General features: G+C 50.3%; 1 protein-coding gene across 1 annotated transcript in view; it reads right to left on the bottom strand.

The window, feature by feature from the left end:
* LNPK (lunapark, ER junction formation factor) overlaps positions 1 to 18498 on the bottom strand; it is a 691124-nt gene that overhangs the window by 143501 nt on the left and 529125 nt on the right. The window contains exon 11 of the mRNA XM_078681527.1: positions 14714 to 14784. Coding sequence (XP_078537653.1) covers positions 14714 to 14784 — 71 coding nt within the window. The remainder of the gene's footprint in view (positions 1 to 14713; positions 14785 to 18498) is intronic.

The following is an 18498-nucleotide window of genomic DNA, read 5'->3' as shown; positions in this document are numbered from 1 at the left end:
AATATTTCAAATGCGCACGTGTCCTCTTTTACTCCACGTTCTGGTTTGAAATGATTGTATAACGAAAGAGTGTTCATGTGTTCCACGATACCTGAGGTATTCTAAGTTCATGTTCTGGTTTGTCTAAACAATGGGAGTTTGTTATGACCAATGAGACACTGCAGCTAGCTCGGTAAGGGGATTTTGGGTACTGAGGTGAGTTTTGGGTCACCTAATTCACTGAGGTTCCAAATCTCTATGCACAGTTCTGTAGGAGAACGGAATCCCTGCTACACTCTTTCGGGATGTGCATAAAGTCCTGCGGTAAATTTAAGTGTCCATATTGCAGGTCCTCAGGAGCCATGCTGCCAAGTTCAGTTAGGGAAGGCTGGGATGGAGAATCTTCCCGTCCATCTTGGTCAACAGGCCTGCTCTGTAAGGTAGCCTCTTGTGGGGGGAGTACAGATAAACTGTAACCGGTCCGGGTACCACCACTGACTAGGCCAATCTGGAGCTATCAAGGTCATCCTCCTGTCGGATCGTATTAGCTTGCACACCACCTTCGGGATTAGAGGCAGGGGAGGAAAGGCTTACGCAAAGATTCTGGACCAATCCATCAAAAGCGCATTCCCCCTCGTCCCTCGATGGTGGAACCTGGATGCGAAGGCGTGGCATTTTTTGTTTTGGTCATCTGCAAACAAATCTATGGATGGTTGACCCCCATTGATGGAAAATATCCGCCACCACCTCGTTGTTTAGAACCCAGTCTGGCTGATCTTCGACGTGCCGACTTAGTGCGTCTGCTCGCATGTTTGGCTCCCCTGGAAGATGCACTGCAGTGATGGAGGACTTGGGCCAGAAGCCAGTGCCAAATCGCTTGAGCTTCCAGGGGGAGCGGGCAAGAACGCGTACCACCCTGTTTGTTGAGGTAATACATGGTGGTCGTGTTGTCTGCTTGGATCAGAATAGAGTTGGATGTGATTGAGGGCTGAAAAGCTTTCAGAGCTAGGTGGACTGCTCGCAGCTCCAACATGTTTATATGAGAGGACTGCTCCTTGATGGACCACTAGCCCTGCATCTGCAGGCAATCCATGTGTGCCCCCCCATCCTTGTAGAGATGCATCCGTTATCAAGGATTGCGCCGGAACTGGTTGATGGAAGGGGACTCCCACCAAGAGGTTCTTCGGTCGAGTCCACCATAGAATGGACGACTTTGCTGCTTGAAAGAGAGCACAATTCTGTCTTCCCAGTGACCCGATGCTTGGTTCCACTTGTCCTCCAGATCCTGTTGCAAAGGCCTCATTCTCAGTCTGGAGTTGGAAATGAGAAATATGCAAGAGGCCATCTATCCTAGCAGAGATGCCATTTGCCGGACCGTTTGATGATCTGTCTGGAGAAGAGCCTTGCACTTCTGTTGCATCGAAGAAAGTCTCTCCTCTGAAGGAAACGCTCTTCCTATGTTTGAATCCAGAGTGGAGCCCAAATAATGGATCGTCTGGGTAGGCCGGTGAACTGATTTTTCCATGTTCACATGAAGACCCAGCCTGCAGAGCAGAATCGGACAAACTTGAAAATCATTCCTTACTTTCCAAGGAGATGGCCCTTTCAGGAGCCAATCGTCCAAGTAAGGGTAAACAAACAGACCCTTTCTGTGTAGAGCCGCCGCCACCACTGCCATGCACTTGGTAAAGACTCATGGGGCAGTTTTTAGCCAGAAGGGCAAGACCATGAATTGATAATGTTTGCTGCCGACCATGAATCGTAGGTACTTGCGATGACGTGGCACAATAAGTATGTGGAAGTACGCGTCTTGGAGCTCCATCAAACACATCAATCTCCTGCTTGCAGATGTGGACATATTTGATTGAAGCGCCAACATGCAAAACGTTTCCTTCAAGAAGACTTTGTTCAGCAGTCAAAAGGTCCAGGATAGGTCTGAAGGGTAATCACTTCCTGTCGAAGTAACTTTAGTTGGTGAGGACGAGATCTTTTCAGAGGAATGTCCTTTGGAGGCACACGAAAACATAGTGCGTATCCATTGCGCAGTATACTGAGCACCCAACGATCTTTTGAAATGTTGCACCACTCTTTCAGATGATGCGATACACTTCCTCCCATTGGGGTGGGCAACGGCGCCAGAGGAAGCTCCTGCTAATTGCTTCCCTGCTGATCTGGCCGTGTTAGAGTATTGCTGCTGATGACCTCCTCTACCCCTGTTCGACTTACAGCCTTGGAACTGTGATTTGCCTTGGTTTTTGCTTTGGCTCCATTGAGGGGTTTGAACACTCTGTTGGTAGCCCTTGCGCTGGTTGGGTCTGTATCTCCGCTTGAATTCCTTTTTCTTTTCTAATCCCACCGCCTTGAGTGTGTCTAGTTCAGCTTTCATCCTAGCCATCTCATCGGTGTGGGCGCCAAACAGGGAGGAGCCAGAAAAAGGAAGGTTAAGAATCCTCTGTTGTGCATCTTGTTTAAGAGCGGTCAGTGTTACCCAGGCAGACCTCCTAGCGCGAATCCCATGCACATAAGAATGTGCCGACAGCATAGCACCATCCACTGCCGTGCTAATCATCTGGTTGGCCACAAGAGATCCCACTTGGATGACCTCAAAATCCTTCTGATCTTCTTTAGGAAGCTTTTCCTTAAAACGGTTCAAGGAGTCCCATAAGGCTCTGTCATAGCGGCCTAATAAAGCTGCTGCGCTAGATACTTTTAGCGATGATGCTGCAGACCCGCAAACCTTCAGTCCCCAAGAGTCCTGGGACCTACTTTCTTTCTCCGGTGGGACTGATGAAGGTGCAGCAACTGCATGCGTTTCTTGCCGCTGCGATGATAACTGAGTCCGCAGGCGGATCTGAATTCAAGGATACCGGGCCTGTTCTTGCGTGTATTTCTTCTGAATTCTAGCCGGTGCAGCCTTAATTGTAGATGAAGTTAGGAAAATGTCCATCACTGGTTCCAGAAGACCAGGAACCAGAGGGAGCAACGGTCGAGACATCTCTGATGTAGCATCTCAAAAATCACCGTTGTTGCAACCTGAGGAGTTGACATCTCAATGTTCAGCTTCTGAGCTCCTCTCTGAAGCACATCATGGTACGTATGTATGTCATCTGTCAGAGATACTCTTGATAGAGGGCTATCTGATAGAGTGGGTGAATAGTCCCTTTTAGAGGAGTGAGTGGAGTAGGAAGACCATGTAGGACACCTTCTCCTTTTGGAACAGGAATTAGAAGGTCTCCGCTCTCGCGATCTGCCAGTACGGTCCCTGCGCCTGGCTGAAGGTGATCTATCCTCTTCTTGCACTAATCTTTGCAGAGGCGATCAGTGGAGAGGGCTGGTGTATTCCTCTTCTAGTCGTGATGCTCCTGTAGGATTTTTGCTTCAGTGATGGAGGGGAAGGAGCCATCTTGGAGATAAGTGAACAGAAGGGGGAGTCCCCCCTGCGATGTGAAGGTGATCTTTGTCGCGACCTTTCATAATGCCGCTCTGGGGATGCAGATGGTGAATGTTCTGGTGAAGGGCGTCTCAAGGAGTGAGAGGATGAGTGCTGTGATGCTGATTCTGTTACTAAAACCACAGAACCCTCTCCAGACCTCACTGATGTGGGCCTCGGCGTCGAACGTATGACCTGCACTGACTGAGCCCTTCTCGACGCCGACCTTGACCTTCTCGACATCGATTTCCGGCCAGGTGTTGGAATCGGTCTGGACTCTGTTCCTCGACGTAGATTGTCTCGCAGACGACGGAGTATCTCTGTGTCGACGCCGAACGTCGTCGAGCCGACGACGGCGGAAGACTTCTGCTCTTTGACGCCGAACGTCGTCAAGCCGACGACGGCGGAAGACTTCTGCTCTTTGACGCCGAACGTCGTCGAGCCGACGACGGCGGAAGACTTCTGCTCTTTGACGCCGAACGTCGTCGAGCCGACGACGGCGGAAGACTTCTGCTCTTTGACGCCGAACGTCGCCAAGATGACAACGGCAAAGGGCTTCTGACCATCGACGCCGATCGTCGGTGGATTGACAACAGCGGAGGGACCACTGTCTTCAACGTCAAACGCAGAGATGATGACGGCGGAGGACTTCTGCTCCTCGACGCCGATCGCCGCTGGGTTGACGCCGGCGGAGGGCTTCTGATCCTCGACGCCGATCGTTGCCGAGATGACGACGGCGGAGGGCTTTTGATCCTCGATGCCGACCGTCGCCGAGTTGACGACAGCGGAGGACTTCTGCTCCTAGACGCCGAGTTGACGACAGCGGAGGACTTCTGCTCCTAGACGCCGAGTTGACGACAGCGGAGGACTTCTGCTCCTAGACGCCGAGTTGACGACAGCGGAGGACTTCTGCTCCTAGACGCCGAGTTGACGACAGCGGAGGACTTCTGCTCCTAGACGCCGAGTTGACGACAGCGGAGGACTTCTGCTCCTAGACGCCGAGTTGACGACAGCGGAGGACTTCTGCTCCTAGACGCCGAGTTGACGACAGCGGAGGACTTCTGCTCCTAGACGCCGAGTTGACGACAGCGGAGGACTTCTGCTCCTAGACGCCGAGTTGACGACAGCGGAGGACTTCTGCTCCTAGACGCCGAGTTGACGACAGCGGAGGACTTCTGCTCCTAGACGCCGAGTTGACGACAGCGGAGGACTTCTGCTCCTAGACGCAGAGTTGACGACAGCGGAGGACTTCTGCTCCTAGACGCAGAGTTGACGACAGCGGAGGACTTCTGCTCCTAGACGCAGAGTTGACGACAGCGGAGGACTTCTGCTCCTAGACGCCGAGTTGACGACAGCGGAGGACTTCTGCTCCTAGACGCCGAGTTGACGACAGCGGAGGACTTCTGCTCCTAGACGCCGAGTTGACGACAGCGGAGGACTTCTGCTCCTAGACGCCGAGTTGACGACAGCGGAGGACTTCTGCTCCTAGACGCCGAGTTGACGACAGCGGAGGACTTCTGCTCCTAGACGCCGAGTTGACGACAGCGGAGGACTTCTGCTCCTAGACGCCGAGTTGACGACAGCGGAGGACTTCTGCTCCTAGACGCCGAGTTGACGACAGCGGAGGACTTCTGCTCCTCGATGCAATCGTCGCCGTGTTGATGGCGGGGGTTCACGATTCTTCGGCGTCGACGGCGAGTGTATTGACGTACCTGAATGTCGGTCTTCTCTCGACGGCGAGCCCGCCGTCGAAGGTCTTCTCTTGGACATATGACTCACCGATAGTTTTTTCAGAGCCGAACCAGACGCTGAAGAGGAAGAGCGATGAATCTTGCTCCTAGAAGATCTGGCCCTTTTAGAGCCCTTCCTTAACGGTGACCTGCCTCTGGAAGAAGTTCTCTCCTTTTCTTCCAGTCGAAAAAACACAGGATCTTTCTCTGTCTTTCAGAGTCCTCTTAGATAAAGACTGGCAATGAGGGCAAGTCTTGGGAACATGGTCTTAGGTAGACAAAGTATACAGACTTCACGAGAGTCTGACCTGGCCTTCTTTTGTCTCCACAAGAAGGGCAGGGGTCAAAAAGAGATGGCATATTTGAGTGGAAAAAATGCCAAATGCTGTAAAAAAAGACAGAACCTTACTTCACAAGATGTAAAACGTTGAAGTAAGGCAACATTTTCCAGAAAACTGAAGATTATTTCTGACAAAAATCAGAAAGAAGTGGAGCTGTGTAACCAGGGTCCTTCCTGAACGAGCCGGAAAGAAGTGACCTAACTGTCACCCCTGAGGCATGAGTGGAAGCTGGTTGTCATGGCTGCCTTAAAGGCACGGTGCCAGTTTATTGCTATGAGTTAGCTTTTCAGCCTTTTCGGCTATGTTTTCTACAATGCAGCCTCTGAGCAGTCAATGCTTTCAGTCCTATCTGAGGGATTGTGCTAAGTGCTAAGCATTAAAACAGTTTCAAACATGCTTTGCGGTTTTCTCCTGCTTTTTAATGCATTGTTTAGGATATACAGGGGGGATAGAGATAGAGATAGAGAGATATGTTTGTCACATTTATGAATGCGTTTCCGGGGTCCCTCGCATGGGTGGGAATATTCTAGCGCTTATGACTTGATGAGGATCCCCTGGAAGAGAATTCTATGGTTACATTTCTACCAGCGAGTAGTTGTATGTAATTGGCTCCTTTTTAAAAAAAAGAAAATGACATGTAGCCATTTTTACCTTTTTATAGGCTGCAACATCTATGTACTGTATTATTGTACAAATGTTAACTATACATACATGCATGTTTTTAAAGTGCTTTGACAGCCACGGGGCGTGGCTTGGCGCGCATACGGAATGGCCGCCTGACTGCGCGGCTCCCGTTCCCTGCAGCCTTGATCCTTCACTGATCCTTACCACCTGGAGAGCAGAGTCTCTCAAACCTAGCGGAATCGATACAGGGCAGACTCAACTACTCTCGGTCCAATTTCCAGCCCGCTGACGGACGCCGGCGCGAGGTACCGGCTTTGCAAGTTTCGCCGGTGATACCCCTGGAGCCGCTGTGGTGAGGGGCTCGGCCGCTGGCGCTCACGCGAGGCCGGTGCGGGCCACGAAGCGGAAGGCCCTGGGCAAGGATCCTGCTCTGGGGGCCCGCCGCTTCCCTCGCGGCGACTCGGGCCGCTGCCCCTGCCTTGGACGGCGACGAACCCCGCCGGGGCGCCACAGGAGGCTGTGCTCCTTCAAGCGACGACATTGTGAAGCCCGACTGGTGTCGGCGCCGGGCGGGAGCTATAACGCTGTGGCATCTGCCCCTCGACATCAGGTACTGGGCATGGCGGGGAAGGGGCGCTCACCCACGGTGGCGGTGTGACCACCTGCATGGACTTTGGCAGCGAGCTGAGAGTTGCGGGCTACGCCATTGGTGATCTGACACCGCTATTGCACACTGGAAGCGGAGCGTGCAAATAATCGGACTTGCATTCAGGGCGGGAGCGCCCGATCTCCCCAGAGGTGCACCATCCTCTCCCTACTGGAGATTTGCCTGACGCTGGTGGGCTTCGTAAGACTGTCTGCCCACCATCACTGCATTGGCATTGGGCGACACAGGAGCCTGCAATACCGGGGGCGCTGTGCACTTCTGGGGTGCTAGGCGTGCGGTTTAGCTGATCTGGGGGGGAACTGGCGAAGCGCAGCACTCACTACCTTTGCGCCCCTTGGACTGCACCTGGCACACCGGTGCTGTGTATACACCTGATCCCTGGCTTCTACTTGACGTAGCCCCACCTGCAGTCCTCTGATCGCTGGCCTGCCACGCGCACAGCTCGTGGCCGGGGATTGTGAAATCGGGCGTCCTTCGACCGCACCGCTCTGTGCAGGGACAGGTTGGAGGGAGTTCTGCCACCTCGCTTGATCGGACGGCGGGCCCCCGCTACTTTGGCACGTCCTGAGAAGGTGACCCAAGAGGCGCGAGGGCACAATGGTGCGCCCAGAGAACCGCCAGGCGAAGCTCAGCTTCGAGAGCGCCAAGAAGGGGTCGAAACCAGGCACGGCTGAGCCTGGGCCTGGTGGTGCGGATCAAGCGGCTGCACCCTCCCCCTCGACTGCATTGGATATGCACCGCTTATTTCAAGAAATGCGCCAAGGCTTTGCTACTGTGGTGGAGAAGGTAGACAGGATGTCCTCTAGAATGGATGCCCTGGTACACAAAGTCGATCAGCATGAGGAGAGGATTACCGCGACGGAGCAACGTATCTCGGACAGTGATGACCTCACAGCCACACATACCTCTCAACTTGCTCGTATGGACAATCTTCTTCGAGTTATTGCAGCCAAGAATGAGGACTTGGAAGCCCGCAGCAGACGCAATAACATCCGCGTCACGGATGTTCCGGAATCCACAGACACTGGCAGGATGGAAATCTATGTCAAGAAACTCCTCCGAGCCTCAATAGGGGAAGACTCCTTCTCACCTCAGTTCATTGTGGAGAGGGCACATAGGTCTTTAGCTCCCGTCCCAAAACCTGGGTTGCCGCCCAGACCAATCATCGCTCGCTTGCTGAATTACCGCGATCGGGATGTCGCCCTGAGACCTGCCCGAACCAAGCCGGCCCTGCACTACAATGGTGTCACCTTCTCTCTCTATCCTGACTTCACGCCCCTGGTGCAGGAGGAAAGACGAAAGTTCTGGCTGTCAAAAAGAAATTTAGAGAGGCCCAGTTGGACTATGCTTTGCTATACCCGGCGAAGTTGAGGGAGACGCACCAGGGCAAGCAGAGATTTTTTACTGACCCATGTAAAGTTGAGGAATATTTGAAAACGCTTAAGGCACAGAGGGGCAGACGGGACGATCATGCGGATCCTGAAGAGGATTTACCTCTGGTGGACGATGGCAATTGATGTGCAGTGCCCAACCTGGATGGGTCTGGCCTGGTGTTGCCTCGCTGCGCACGTCTCACTGCTGCTGACTCAGATGAAACTGCCGCTCCCCTTGGGAGATGAGACTGCCTGTCTCTTCAAGTGATACGATATTTGCAGGGACCACTCCCCCTACCCTGCCTCTGCCGAGGGCGGCACCGAGCGAGAGGCTATCGGAGGGGGTGGTGGCTGTGCGCCTTTGCTGAAGATTCCCCTACGGGAGTACCCCATTTTTGGACACACGTTGTGGGAGGTTTGGGGAGGTGGGAGGGTGAAGGCATGACTGGCTGCTGGCATGATTGGGATGCAGTAGTGGGAGGGGGGTTGAGTTCCATTGAGGGGGGTTTGGTTTACTGAACACAGCGTTTGGCTGGGTGGTCGTTGTGTTGTGTGGCATCATCTAGGTGTTGTTGAAACTCTGGAGCCCTCAGTGGCAGGACTTATCTTTACGATTTCCTTTTGGTTATGGCAAGGTTGGGGTCTGATGCACAATTAAAATGCTTGTCTTGGAACATTCGAGGGCTCAACAATGCTAAAAAATGCCGAAATGTTATAGCATATTTAGATCGCAATCAGGTGCAACTTGCTATGTTACAGGAAACGCACATAGCTTCACGGGCACGCCCTTCTTTTGGCTGTAAATGGGCTACTACCCGAGCATTCTCCTCTTATTCATCTTATGCGAGGGGAGCTGTCATCCTAATTAAAACGCACTTTACCCTTTCAGGTGTGTGGTGAGCTCGCGGACTCGGAAGGCCGCTATGTATTGCTGTGGGGGCGGCTGGGATGAGACACTGTCACCCTAGTAAATTGCTATGCGCCTAATTTAGACACGCCCCTTTTTTTCACCACGCTCTGGGGTAAATTCTTGGACATAGGATCCCGACATATCGTTTGGGGCGGAGACTTTAACATAGCGTTAGTGCCCCGGTTGGATAGAGCAGACAGAGCGATACATTACAAACGCAGATCTAGAGAAGCATTAGAGGGCGTGCTCTCTGAAGGCAACCTGATAGACGCCTGGCGGCAGCTGCATCCTCACCACACAGAGGCTACCCACTTCACATCACAGACTGGCACATGGGCACGCCTGGACTATTTTTTCCTGACTAGAGAGACATTTGCAGGAGTAATTGATGTAACTCACCTCCCGAGGACATATTCGGACCATAGCCCGGTCCTGCTGACCCTACACATACCTGGGTGGGATACTCCTAGACCACATTGGCGGCTACAACCAGCGGCCTTACTAGATGTGGTATTCCGCACTGAACGAGGCGATGAGATCACTGCATTTTTCCCTAGGAACAAGGGCTCTGTCGACTCTGTTGAGCATATGTGGGAGGCGTTCAAGGGAACGATCAGGGGTTACTGTATGTCGAAAAGCTTTGGGGTCTTGCGTGACATACAACGCACGATCCGGAAGCTCGAGAGCGAGTTGAGGGCATTGGAGGCACAGATGGTGGAGGGTGCTGGCACTGCTGCACGCGCTGAATTCAGGGATAAGCTCTCACAATATGAGGAGGAAGCGGACAGGGAGTCCAGGTTTAGGGGCAAACATTGGCAGGCGAGGAAATACTGCGAGGGGGATAGGCCTGGCAGGGCGCTAGCCATGTTGACACGTGCGCCACGCGTCAATAACACTATCGTTGAGGTAGTCACTGACCAGGGACACACTGTTAGGAACTCCGAAGATTTACTTGCAACTTTTGTCTCTCATTATCGCACACTCTACACTACAGTCACTACTACGGATATCCAATATGATGACTTCCTGGGCGACATAGCCTTGTGCTGGCTTAGTGACGTTGACAGGACTTTTCTTGCTGCACCTTTCGAGTTAGAAGAAATTAGGGACGCTATTATGTCACTCCAAAACGGAAAGGCGCCCGGACTGGACGGACTCCCTGCAGAATTCTACAAGACCTATGTAGACATTATGGCTCCGGTCCTCCGCGAGGTTTGAGGAGTCCCTCGCTGATGACATTCTCCCCTGCTCTATGCACGAAGTCGTTATCACTTCATTATTGAAACCTGGCAAAAACCCCAAGGCCTGTGACTCATACCGTCCTCTATCACTCTTGAATTGCGATGTTAAAATTCTGGCCAAGGTACTGGCCACCAGACTGTCCCTCCTCATGACTCGGATTGTTTTACCTGACCAATCTGGTTTTGTCCCAAGTCGCTCCACCTCCCATAACCTGCGCACTCTTTTTTCCTTACTCCACACGGTCCACCCTAACCTCCCTGTTGCAGCGGCCTTTTTAGACGCCACTAAGGCATTGGATTCTGTCGAATGGCCTTACTTGTTCACCGTTCTGACCCGCATGGGGTTTCCCAAACTATTCATCTCCTGGGTCCAATTGCTATATACACAGCCCACTGCGAGGGTCCTGATAAATGGTCACCTTTCCACACCACTCACCATTTCCAGGGGCACCCGGCAGGGATGCCCACTATCCCTCCTATTGTTCGCGATTGCCGTTGAGCCCCTTGCCTGTCGGCTTCGACAGCTTCATAGGGAAGGTGCGATTCGCTGCCTTCAACGCCAGATCGATGTATCGTTATATGCAGACGATCTGACTCTGCTCGTCAAGGACCCCGTACGTAACCTGAATCCCCTACTCAGGGAATTTGTTGTCTTTGGCAGAATGTATGGGGTACAGATCAATTGGGCGAAATCCCTGTTTTTCCCACTCACGGACGTAGTGCCTGACATCCCCCTGGACTACCCTCTAGAGTGGTGTCGGACTGAACTTCGATACCTAGGTGACCAGGTTTCACGCGACAAAGATGAGACGCTCCGCTCTAACTACGTGGTTGCCGTGACCAAACTCACTGCTTTGGTGGACCGCTGGATCTCCCTTCCCATCTCTATGGCAGGAAGAGTGTCCCTTATCAAAATGGTGGTGCTCCCACGTTCCCTTCATCCTTTTCTCAATATCCCCTACCACCCAGGCGCCTACTTCTTCAAAACTCTGAAGTCGGAGCTCTGTCGCCTTTTCTGGGGAGGCAAAGGCCCGAGACTAAAATGGTCCGTGCTGATACAGCCATACGATAAAGGGGGTTTTGACCTCCCCGATTTTGAGGTCTACTATCTGTGTGCTCAGGCACACTATGCCTATCACTGGCTTCTCCCTACTCCCTTTATGCCTCAATTGGCGGTGGAGGACTGGATTGCTAACCCCCTGCCTTTAAATGGCCTCCTTCACTGTCAACCCTCGGCCATCACGACGTTGTATACATGCACTATCGATGCGTGGCGCAGTTCGGCTAAAAAGCTAGACTGCAGACTACTCTACTCCCTCCGGCTGCCACTGGCGTATCACCCTGAGCTTGAACTCTTACAAGAGCGTGGGTTCCGAACACTCTGTGACACTCTGCGGATCACTTGCTGGGGCGACCTCTTCTCCGCGTGCCGCTTTAAAACTGCAGACGCATTCTTCACGACGCACAATCGCACCCCGCTTGAAGTCTTTTATTATTTACGACTGCGCCAAGGCATGCGTGATACCCTTCCTGACTTCCATGCGGAGCCTGAAATCACGCCCCCACTTCACTTCCTGCTAAGCTCGCAAGATGGCTCTCATCTGGTCTCGGGCATGTATCGCCATATGAGAGCATGCGGCCTGCCGCCGGAGGACTCTGCGAGAGGGCATTGGTCTGCTGAGCTGGCTGTTGACCTTACTGACGCCCAATGGTCATATTGTTGTACCCTCACGGCCCGCATATCGGCTAGCTGCAGGCTCAAGATAATTCACTACAAATTCTTGCAGCGCTTATATTACACCCCAATGAAGAAATACAGATTTCATTTGTCTGACACTGATCGTTGCGAACGCTGCCGTGCAGAGTACGCTGATTTCTTGCATCTTGCCTGGGAGTGCCCCTCTGTACAGACCTATTGGCAGCAAGTCCATGGCGCCCTAGAATCCATGACTGGGACATCCATTCCACTAGACCCAGTACTCATGCTATTGGGACACACACCGCACATCCCTTCGCCATGCAGGAAATTCGTAGATATTGCGCTTCTTCTGGCGAAACGGCGCGTAGCGTGCAGGTGGGGTCGTGGCAGGGCCCCGAAATTCAAGGAATGGCTCGCTGATATGACATAGTCAGGACCAACATACAATTTTCGCTGACCTACTCCCGCTATCTAGCAGGCCGAGAGACATTTGGGGACCCTTGGTTGACTATCTTCAGGCCCAGATGGCCCGAGGTGACGGTCCGGAGGGGGGCAACATCCGTGATGACGATGCTGTCCAGATATAACATACCCATGCCCTCAAATAGACTTGACCTACTTACGCTATCGATACTATTACTCTGCACTACGAGCAAATGTAACCTTCCCTTTCCCCAATGATCTTTTATTGTTCACTGTTACTCTGCTCATTCATGATTGATGTGGACCTCTGTATTCCTCTGTGATGTGCTTCGACATATTGCTCGTTTGATATGTATTGATACTACTGCGTTGCCCTTGTTCAATGTACAGACTCCCTCTTGCACTGCTCTACCAGTACTATGTGCGAACTATTGTGATGTGCCATGCTGTAACAGACGTATATTTTGGATGCTACCCCACTGACCTTCTGACCCAGCCTCTGTACTGTCTTTCTTTTTCTCCATGTATGTTCTGTGTTTCTTTTTTGATGCAAAACGACCAATAAACAGAGTTTAAAAAACAAAACAAAAAAAAGTGCTTCGACAGCCACTACATTAACCATGCTTAGGACCATTGATGAGTATACCCTGGAAGAGAACCCACATTCCTCAATCTAAGGTCAGGAGCTTTCTACTCTCCTGACAGCACAACCCGTCGCCCCCCCCCCAACCCCTGAGAGAAAATAATGAAAAAGTATTTCACTATTACTTTTGCCAGCCCAGATTTCACATGAAGTTGCCAAAAAAGTAAATGCTATGAAAGGGCACTCCTGAAATACTTTCATGGTTTGATTTGGGTGGAGGATAAGGGCTGGGGCATGGGTTCTTCCATCGACCTCAGCCAACGGTTTACTTGGGTTTCATTTCAGTTGCTCACTATTTAAGCTCACTGTGCAACAACGAACAGGTACCAACCATATGCAAAAGAGCCATAATCCTGCTCTAATAAGAACATTCCAGCAAAAATTATTTAGTCACATCCCCGAATACGCTTGGGGGATCCCGTTCCTCACTGTTCCAGGGGACTCGAGCTGCACCTCACTGTTGAGGCCCAAGAAGGCAATAAATGCTTTGGGTTTGCTTTTGTTCTCATTTAGAGGGCCCGAGAACTCCAAGCTAGAGCTAGATTGTGCTTACAGTTACAGTAGCAGAAGCACAACTGGCTTTAATATGGTTGGTTCCAGGGTGTAGTGGTACAGGGCCTCTTTAAGAGTCTTAGTCTCTCCAGCCTGAAGTCTAGCCCTGGAATTGGTGGAAATCTATGATGACCAGAGGTTAAGAATTAAAAGGGGATTAAAGATTCAACCCTGCGTATCCATAGAGAAAGCGTAATAACTCAGGGAGGAGTAGGCCATGTATCATCAAGTTCTTCCGGCAATTCCTTCTTCTCCTCTAGTTTTTGTTCCAGAGATTTCATCTGCTTTTAGGCTTTGAAGTCAGCTTACTTGGCGCTTTGACAAAAACCTGTAAACTTGGCTGGACTAGCCTTAATATTACTCTGCCGATTTTGCTTGCTTTGGAAATTTATACCATTCTACTCCACAATGAGAAGTGATTTCTTTCAGTGCTACATCAAACAGTGTTCTAGGGCAACGAGTTCCATGTGCCCAAATGGTTTACTGTGATCTGTTTTCAACTATTGCATTACTGGAGCTCACCTGGTCTGTCCCCGGCTTGCTGCTAGCTGTGCTGGGCAACTGACAGTGTCAATCATAGGCTCAGGTTCCTGAATATTTTGGGTTATATATCCATTACCGTGAGCAATGTCAGACATAATCGTCGAGGTAGGGCTGCTGGCTAAAAATCTAGTTTTTGGCAGCACACAGCAGAATCCAGTTTTTGGGGAACCGGCAGCTCCCCTCAGTCTCACTCAGTGGAGAGTGCCAGGTAGGAACCACAAACTCACTAAACACAAAGCAAAATGGGAAATTGCGGATGTTGGTATTTGTAAATGCAATACAGTTTCTAGGTTCAGTACTACCTGGCACATCCTTCCCTCTGACTGGAAATGCAACTGTAAAGCTGGTTAACCCCTGTCTGAATCAGTTACCTTTCAGGCTAAGTTACAACGTAAACCCTGGCTGTTCATTTAATATAGCAGTTACACTTTTATAGCTTGAAATAGTTAATTGTAAGCAAACTTAACGGTTTTAGCTAATTTATACCAAAATGAAATTCATCTCAAGTAACAGAACAACTCTCCGCCCTCTTAATTATCATCCATCACAGGTTCTTACCAACATATTCAAACTCCTCCTTTAGAGCCATGCCATTGTGAGAAAAGCACTGCTGACAGATAAGAGCATACCTACAAATTAAACAAATAATCAAAAAACACAAATTACCGACCTGTGATGCAACATGTTAGTGTCAAACAAACAGCTCTTATGTTTTAAAATCTGGACTATGACAGAGTATAGATTGACCAATTTAGAAAAATGAAACAAGTGTTTGAGTAAACTGAAGTTATTACACATTAACAAACGTACATAGTATCACAATAGACAAAGGCATATCGCAGCAACGAGGCCAGCGGTCGTCTACCTCTCAGGGCGATCGGATCACTTACGGCCTGGAGAAAAAGAGTCCAGCTGGGCTTCCCCTGTCACGAGGTTTCTACCCCCAGCCAGTTTGGAACTACGAGAGAATCACTTATAATTTCTAAAGCTTACCTCTGGCTCTGCCAATGCCATGAACATCTTCTGATGTTGAATGTTTAAAAGCATCTAAGTAGAAAGTGATACGAAATACTGCCCCCTTCTCTTCCATTTATTTCCCCTATGCCTCATTTTTTCCTTGTACTTACTCTGTTATTTAATTGGATCCGCATGTACCTCAAATTGAATGCATTAAATTTTTGACCTATATAAAACTGTTGTTTCTTTTCCTTACCCTCACTGTCTTTCAACTCCCCTCCACTTTCTAATGTCATCCATATGCCTATGCACCATAATCCGCCTCAATCCTATGGTCGCCTTCTTTTTGTTTCTCACCAACTTTACTCCTCCCGTCCTAGCCATTTGCTATTTTCATCGGACCATGCATTCACCATACACTGCCTGCTCCGTTCTTATGCTTTCTTTACCGCACACCTCCCTATTCATACAACTACTCTTGCCTCTTCTCACTCTGCTAAGCAGTGTATCCAACATACTTCACACAGAACACTACTACCTATTCAAATTCTGAATCAGACCTCATCTTAACCCCCCCGCATATCTCCCCTTAACCCATACCCCTACCCACTGCTACCCCTATCCCATGGTCACCCTGCCCCATCTTGGACACTATCCTTGCCCTTTTCCGCTCTTAACTTGTAGCCTTCCAATACTAATATCGGCCTGCCGCCTCTATCTTGCCCAAAATTTCTAATCCTCACCCGCCCCGCCAATCCTCGCGATTTTAACTCCCCCCGATTTGCTGCTGTATATACTAAAACTAACCCCCTATTACCCTCTCCCTCTTCGCTCTTACCCAAACCTCCTGCCCTATCATGTCCCACCTCAATCCCATTCCCACACCATGCCCTGTTCCTACCCTAACCGACAAAACACCCCGCCCTCACCAAACATGGACCAACCTTTCAAAAAATGCCAAAAAGAGTTTTAAACCTAAATTACTAAACCGACATTCCGAAACCCTAATGAAGGCAACTACCACAGCCTCACATCCCCATTAAAACTAACTATATGTTCTACACCAAACGCCCCTCCACATGGAAGAGCACCTTTTTGTGCCACCTCCCAGTATCTAATGCAATCAAAATATCCTACTGTTTCAAGCTTTCCACTACTCCAACCTCATTTTTCCCTGGTGAAATGGACATTTCCATTTACAAAACTGGAACCATTCTGATTCAAGCCTCAGAACACAACCTTACTATTTTCGAACTCCATTTAACCCACTCTCTCCCACCAGCTGTCCCTACCTACTGCTCCCCCTACAACTACACAATCCCTAAACCCCTCTTGGTCCCCTACAGCCGCCCAGACTCCATCCTCGCCCTAAGGACACTTACCTTTCAACTACTTCTATTCTGTCACCCTCTCTTGAACCCACCCCCCTAAACTCCTCTAATGCACCCACGCTCTCCCAAATTTCTACATCCCCAACGACCGTCCCCCTCCAACACCCTATCAGCCCCCTAGCCCCCCTCCTCCCCCGCTTAACCGTCCCATAACAACCATAGCCCCTCCTGGTCTTCCTCCTCCCTCCCCAAATGACACCTCCACCCATAACGTTGTTACCACATCTCTTCACACTTCCCTCACACTCCCCTCACCTCTCTCACCAGGCCATCCTGCACCGTGTCCATCCCTCCCTCCCAACACCGGCTCACAACTCTCTCCCCTGTCCTTCCCCTCGCCGATAGGCCCAGCACTATCCACGTCTGCTCCTCCCGGCGACTCGCCCTCTCCAGACTATAATCCATCTCACCCTAACTACTGTATACATAACTTCTCCATTTCAGCTCCAACCACTTCCCTCCTCACTCGCCTTCACCAGACACTTCGCAACCTGAACTATCATTTCTCCACCCTAATTACTGAACTTACTTGACTCAGAAAATATTTCAATCAGTTTCAATCCTACAATCCTAGAACCCGGCCCTTTAGGCCTGCTGCTCCATGCGCTAGCCTTCGAAAACACCTATACCAAAGCATTGGTCAACAACGCCACTACACTCCCGTTCTCACAGACCCCTTTGAACCTAGAGTATCTACTCCTCTCCGACCTCTGCAACTCCTATCTAAACAAACCCCCTCTCAAAGATCTTTCCTCCCCTCACTCCAACATTCCGGTTATCCTGGGGACTTACAGAACCCACTATTCTCCTAGCTCCCCCAGACCCCCCTCAACTCACTGTCATTCAACTATGCCCAACCCCTTACACCAACCCTAAACCCCTTACCTGCATGCTTGTGTACTGCCGCTTGGCTGTCTGGCACGCAACCAAAATTTCAGAAACTATCCTTAATGAAGATACGGACATCGCCTTCCTCACAGAAACCTGGCTCCAAGATCACTACACACATCCTTGACCTTCTTGCCCCCCGGTTAGAAAAGACAGATCTGAAAAAATAGGGGTTGGACTAAATCATTTTTTTAAAAAGAACTACAACTCCTAATCAGTAACACCGAATACACAACCTTCGAGTACTTAGAAGCCGAACTTAAAATAAAAAGTTCTCCTCCAATACCACTTCAAAACATCTACCAACCTCCTGGCGAACCCCTTCCCTTTGCTGAAAAATAGTCGGACCTTCTATCTAAATCGTTACTCTCCAACTCTAAAAATCTCCAAAAATCTCTTCCTAGGTGAGCCTAGGTGATCTTAACCTCCACTGGAATGAACCTAATGATCCTACAATCAACCTTCTCAATCTTCTTGAGATTACCTCAAACAATTTTGCCACTCCCCTACTCACTCTAAAGGAGCTATTCTTGACGCCATCAGCTCCAACTCAGATCTGGCATCCCTATCCAACATCATCCCGATCAACTGGTCTGACCACCACCTTATACTGTTCACGATCTCCCCTTCAGACCCACCCGCCCTAGTGAAAAACAACAAAACCACAGTAATGACCAGAAATCTTAAGCAAATCCCTCCCGGCGCCCTGGAACACAAAACTCCAAACCCAACTTCGTCTCACCCCCCCACCCCCCTTCAAATGCTAATGAAATCACCGAGCACTTTAACAACACTGTCACTGAGGTTTTAGATCAACTTGCCCCTCCAAAACTTAAAACGCTAAAAGATGTCCCCTCTAAATCATGGTTTACCTTAGACCTTAAAAAAGAAAGACGCTCACTTAGACTGTCTGAAAGAACATAGAGACAACACCCTTCCCCCTCCCATCTCGTTCTCCTTAGAACCACAAGATCCTCCAACAAAAAACATATATTTTCTGAAAAAGTATCTATTTCGTCTGCAACTCTCTCGTGCCAAAAACAGACCCAGAGAACTGTTCAACATGATTAGAAATCAAACCTCCCCTGCTTCCCTCAACCCGGTGGC

Source organism: Lissotriton helveticus, chromosome 3_1 (assembly GCF_964261635.1).
Source record: "Lissotriton helveticus chromosome 3_1, aLisHel1.1, whole genome shotgun sequence".
In the NCBI taxonomy this organism is placed as follows: domain Eukaryota; kingdom Metazoa; phylum Chordata; class Amphibia; order Caudata; family Salamandridae; genus Lissotriton; species Lissotriton helveticus.
The sequence above is the reverse complement of the archived record's forward strand: the minus strand, read 5'-3'. Positions and strand labels throughout refer to the sequence as shown.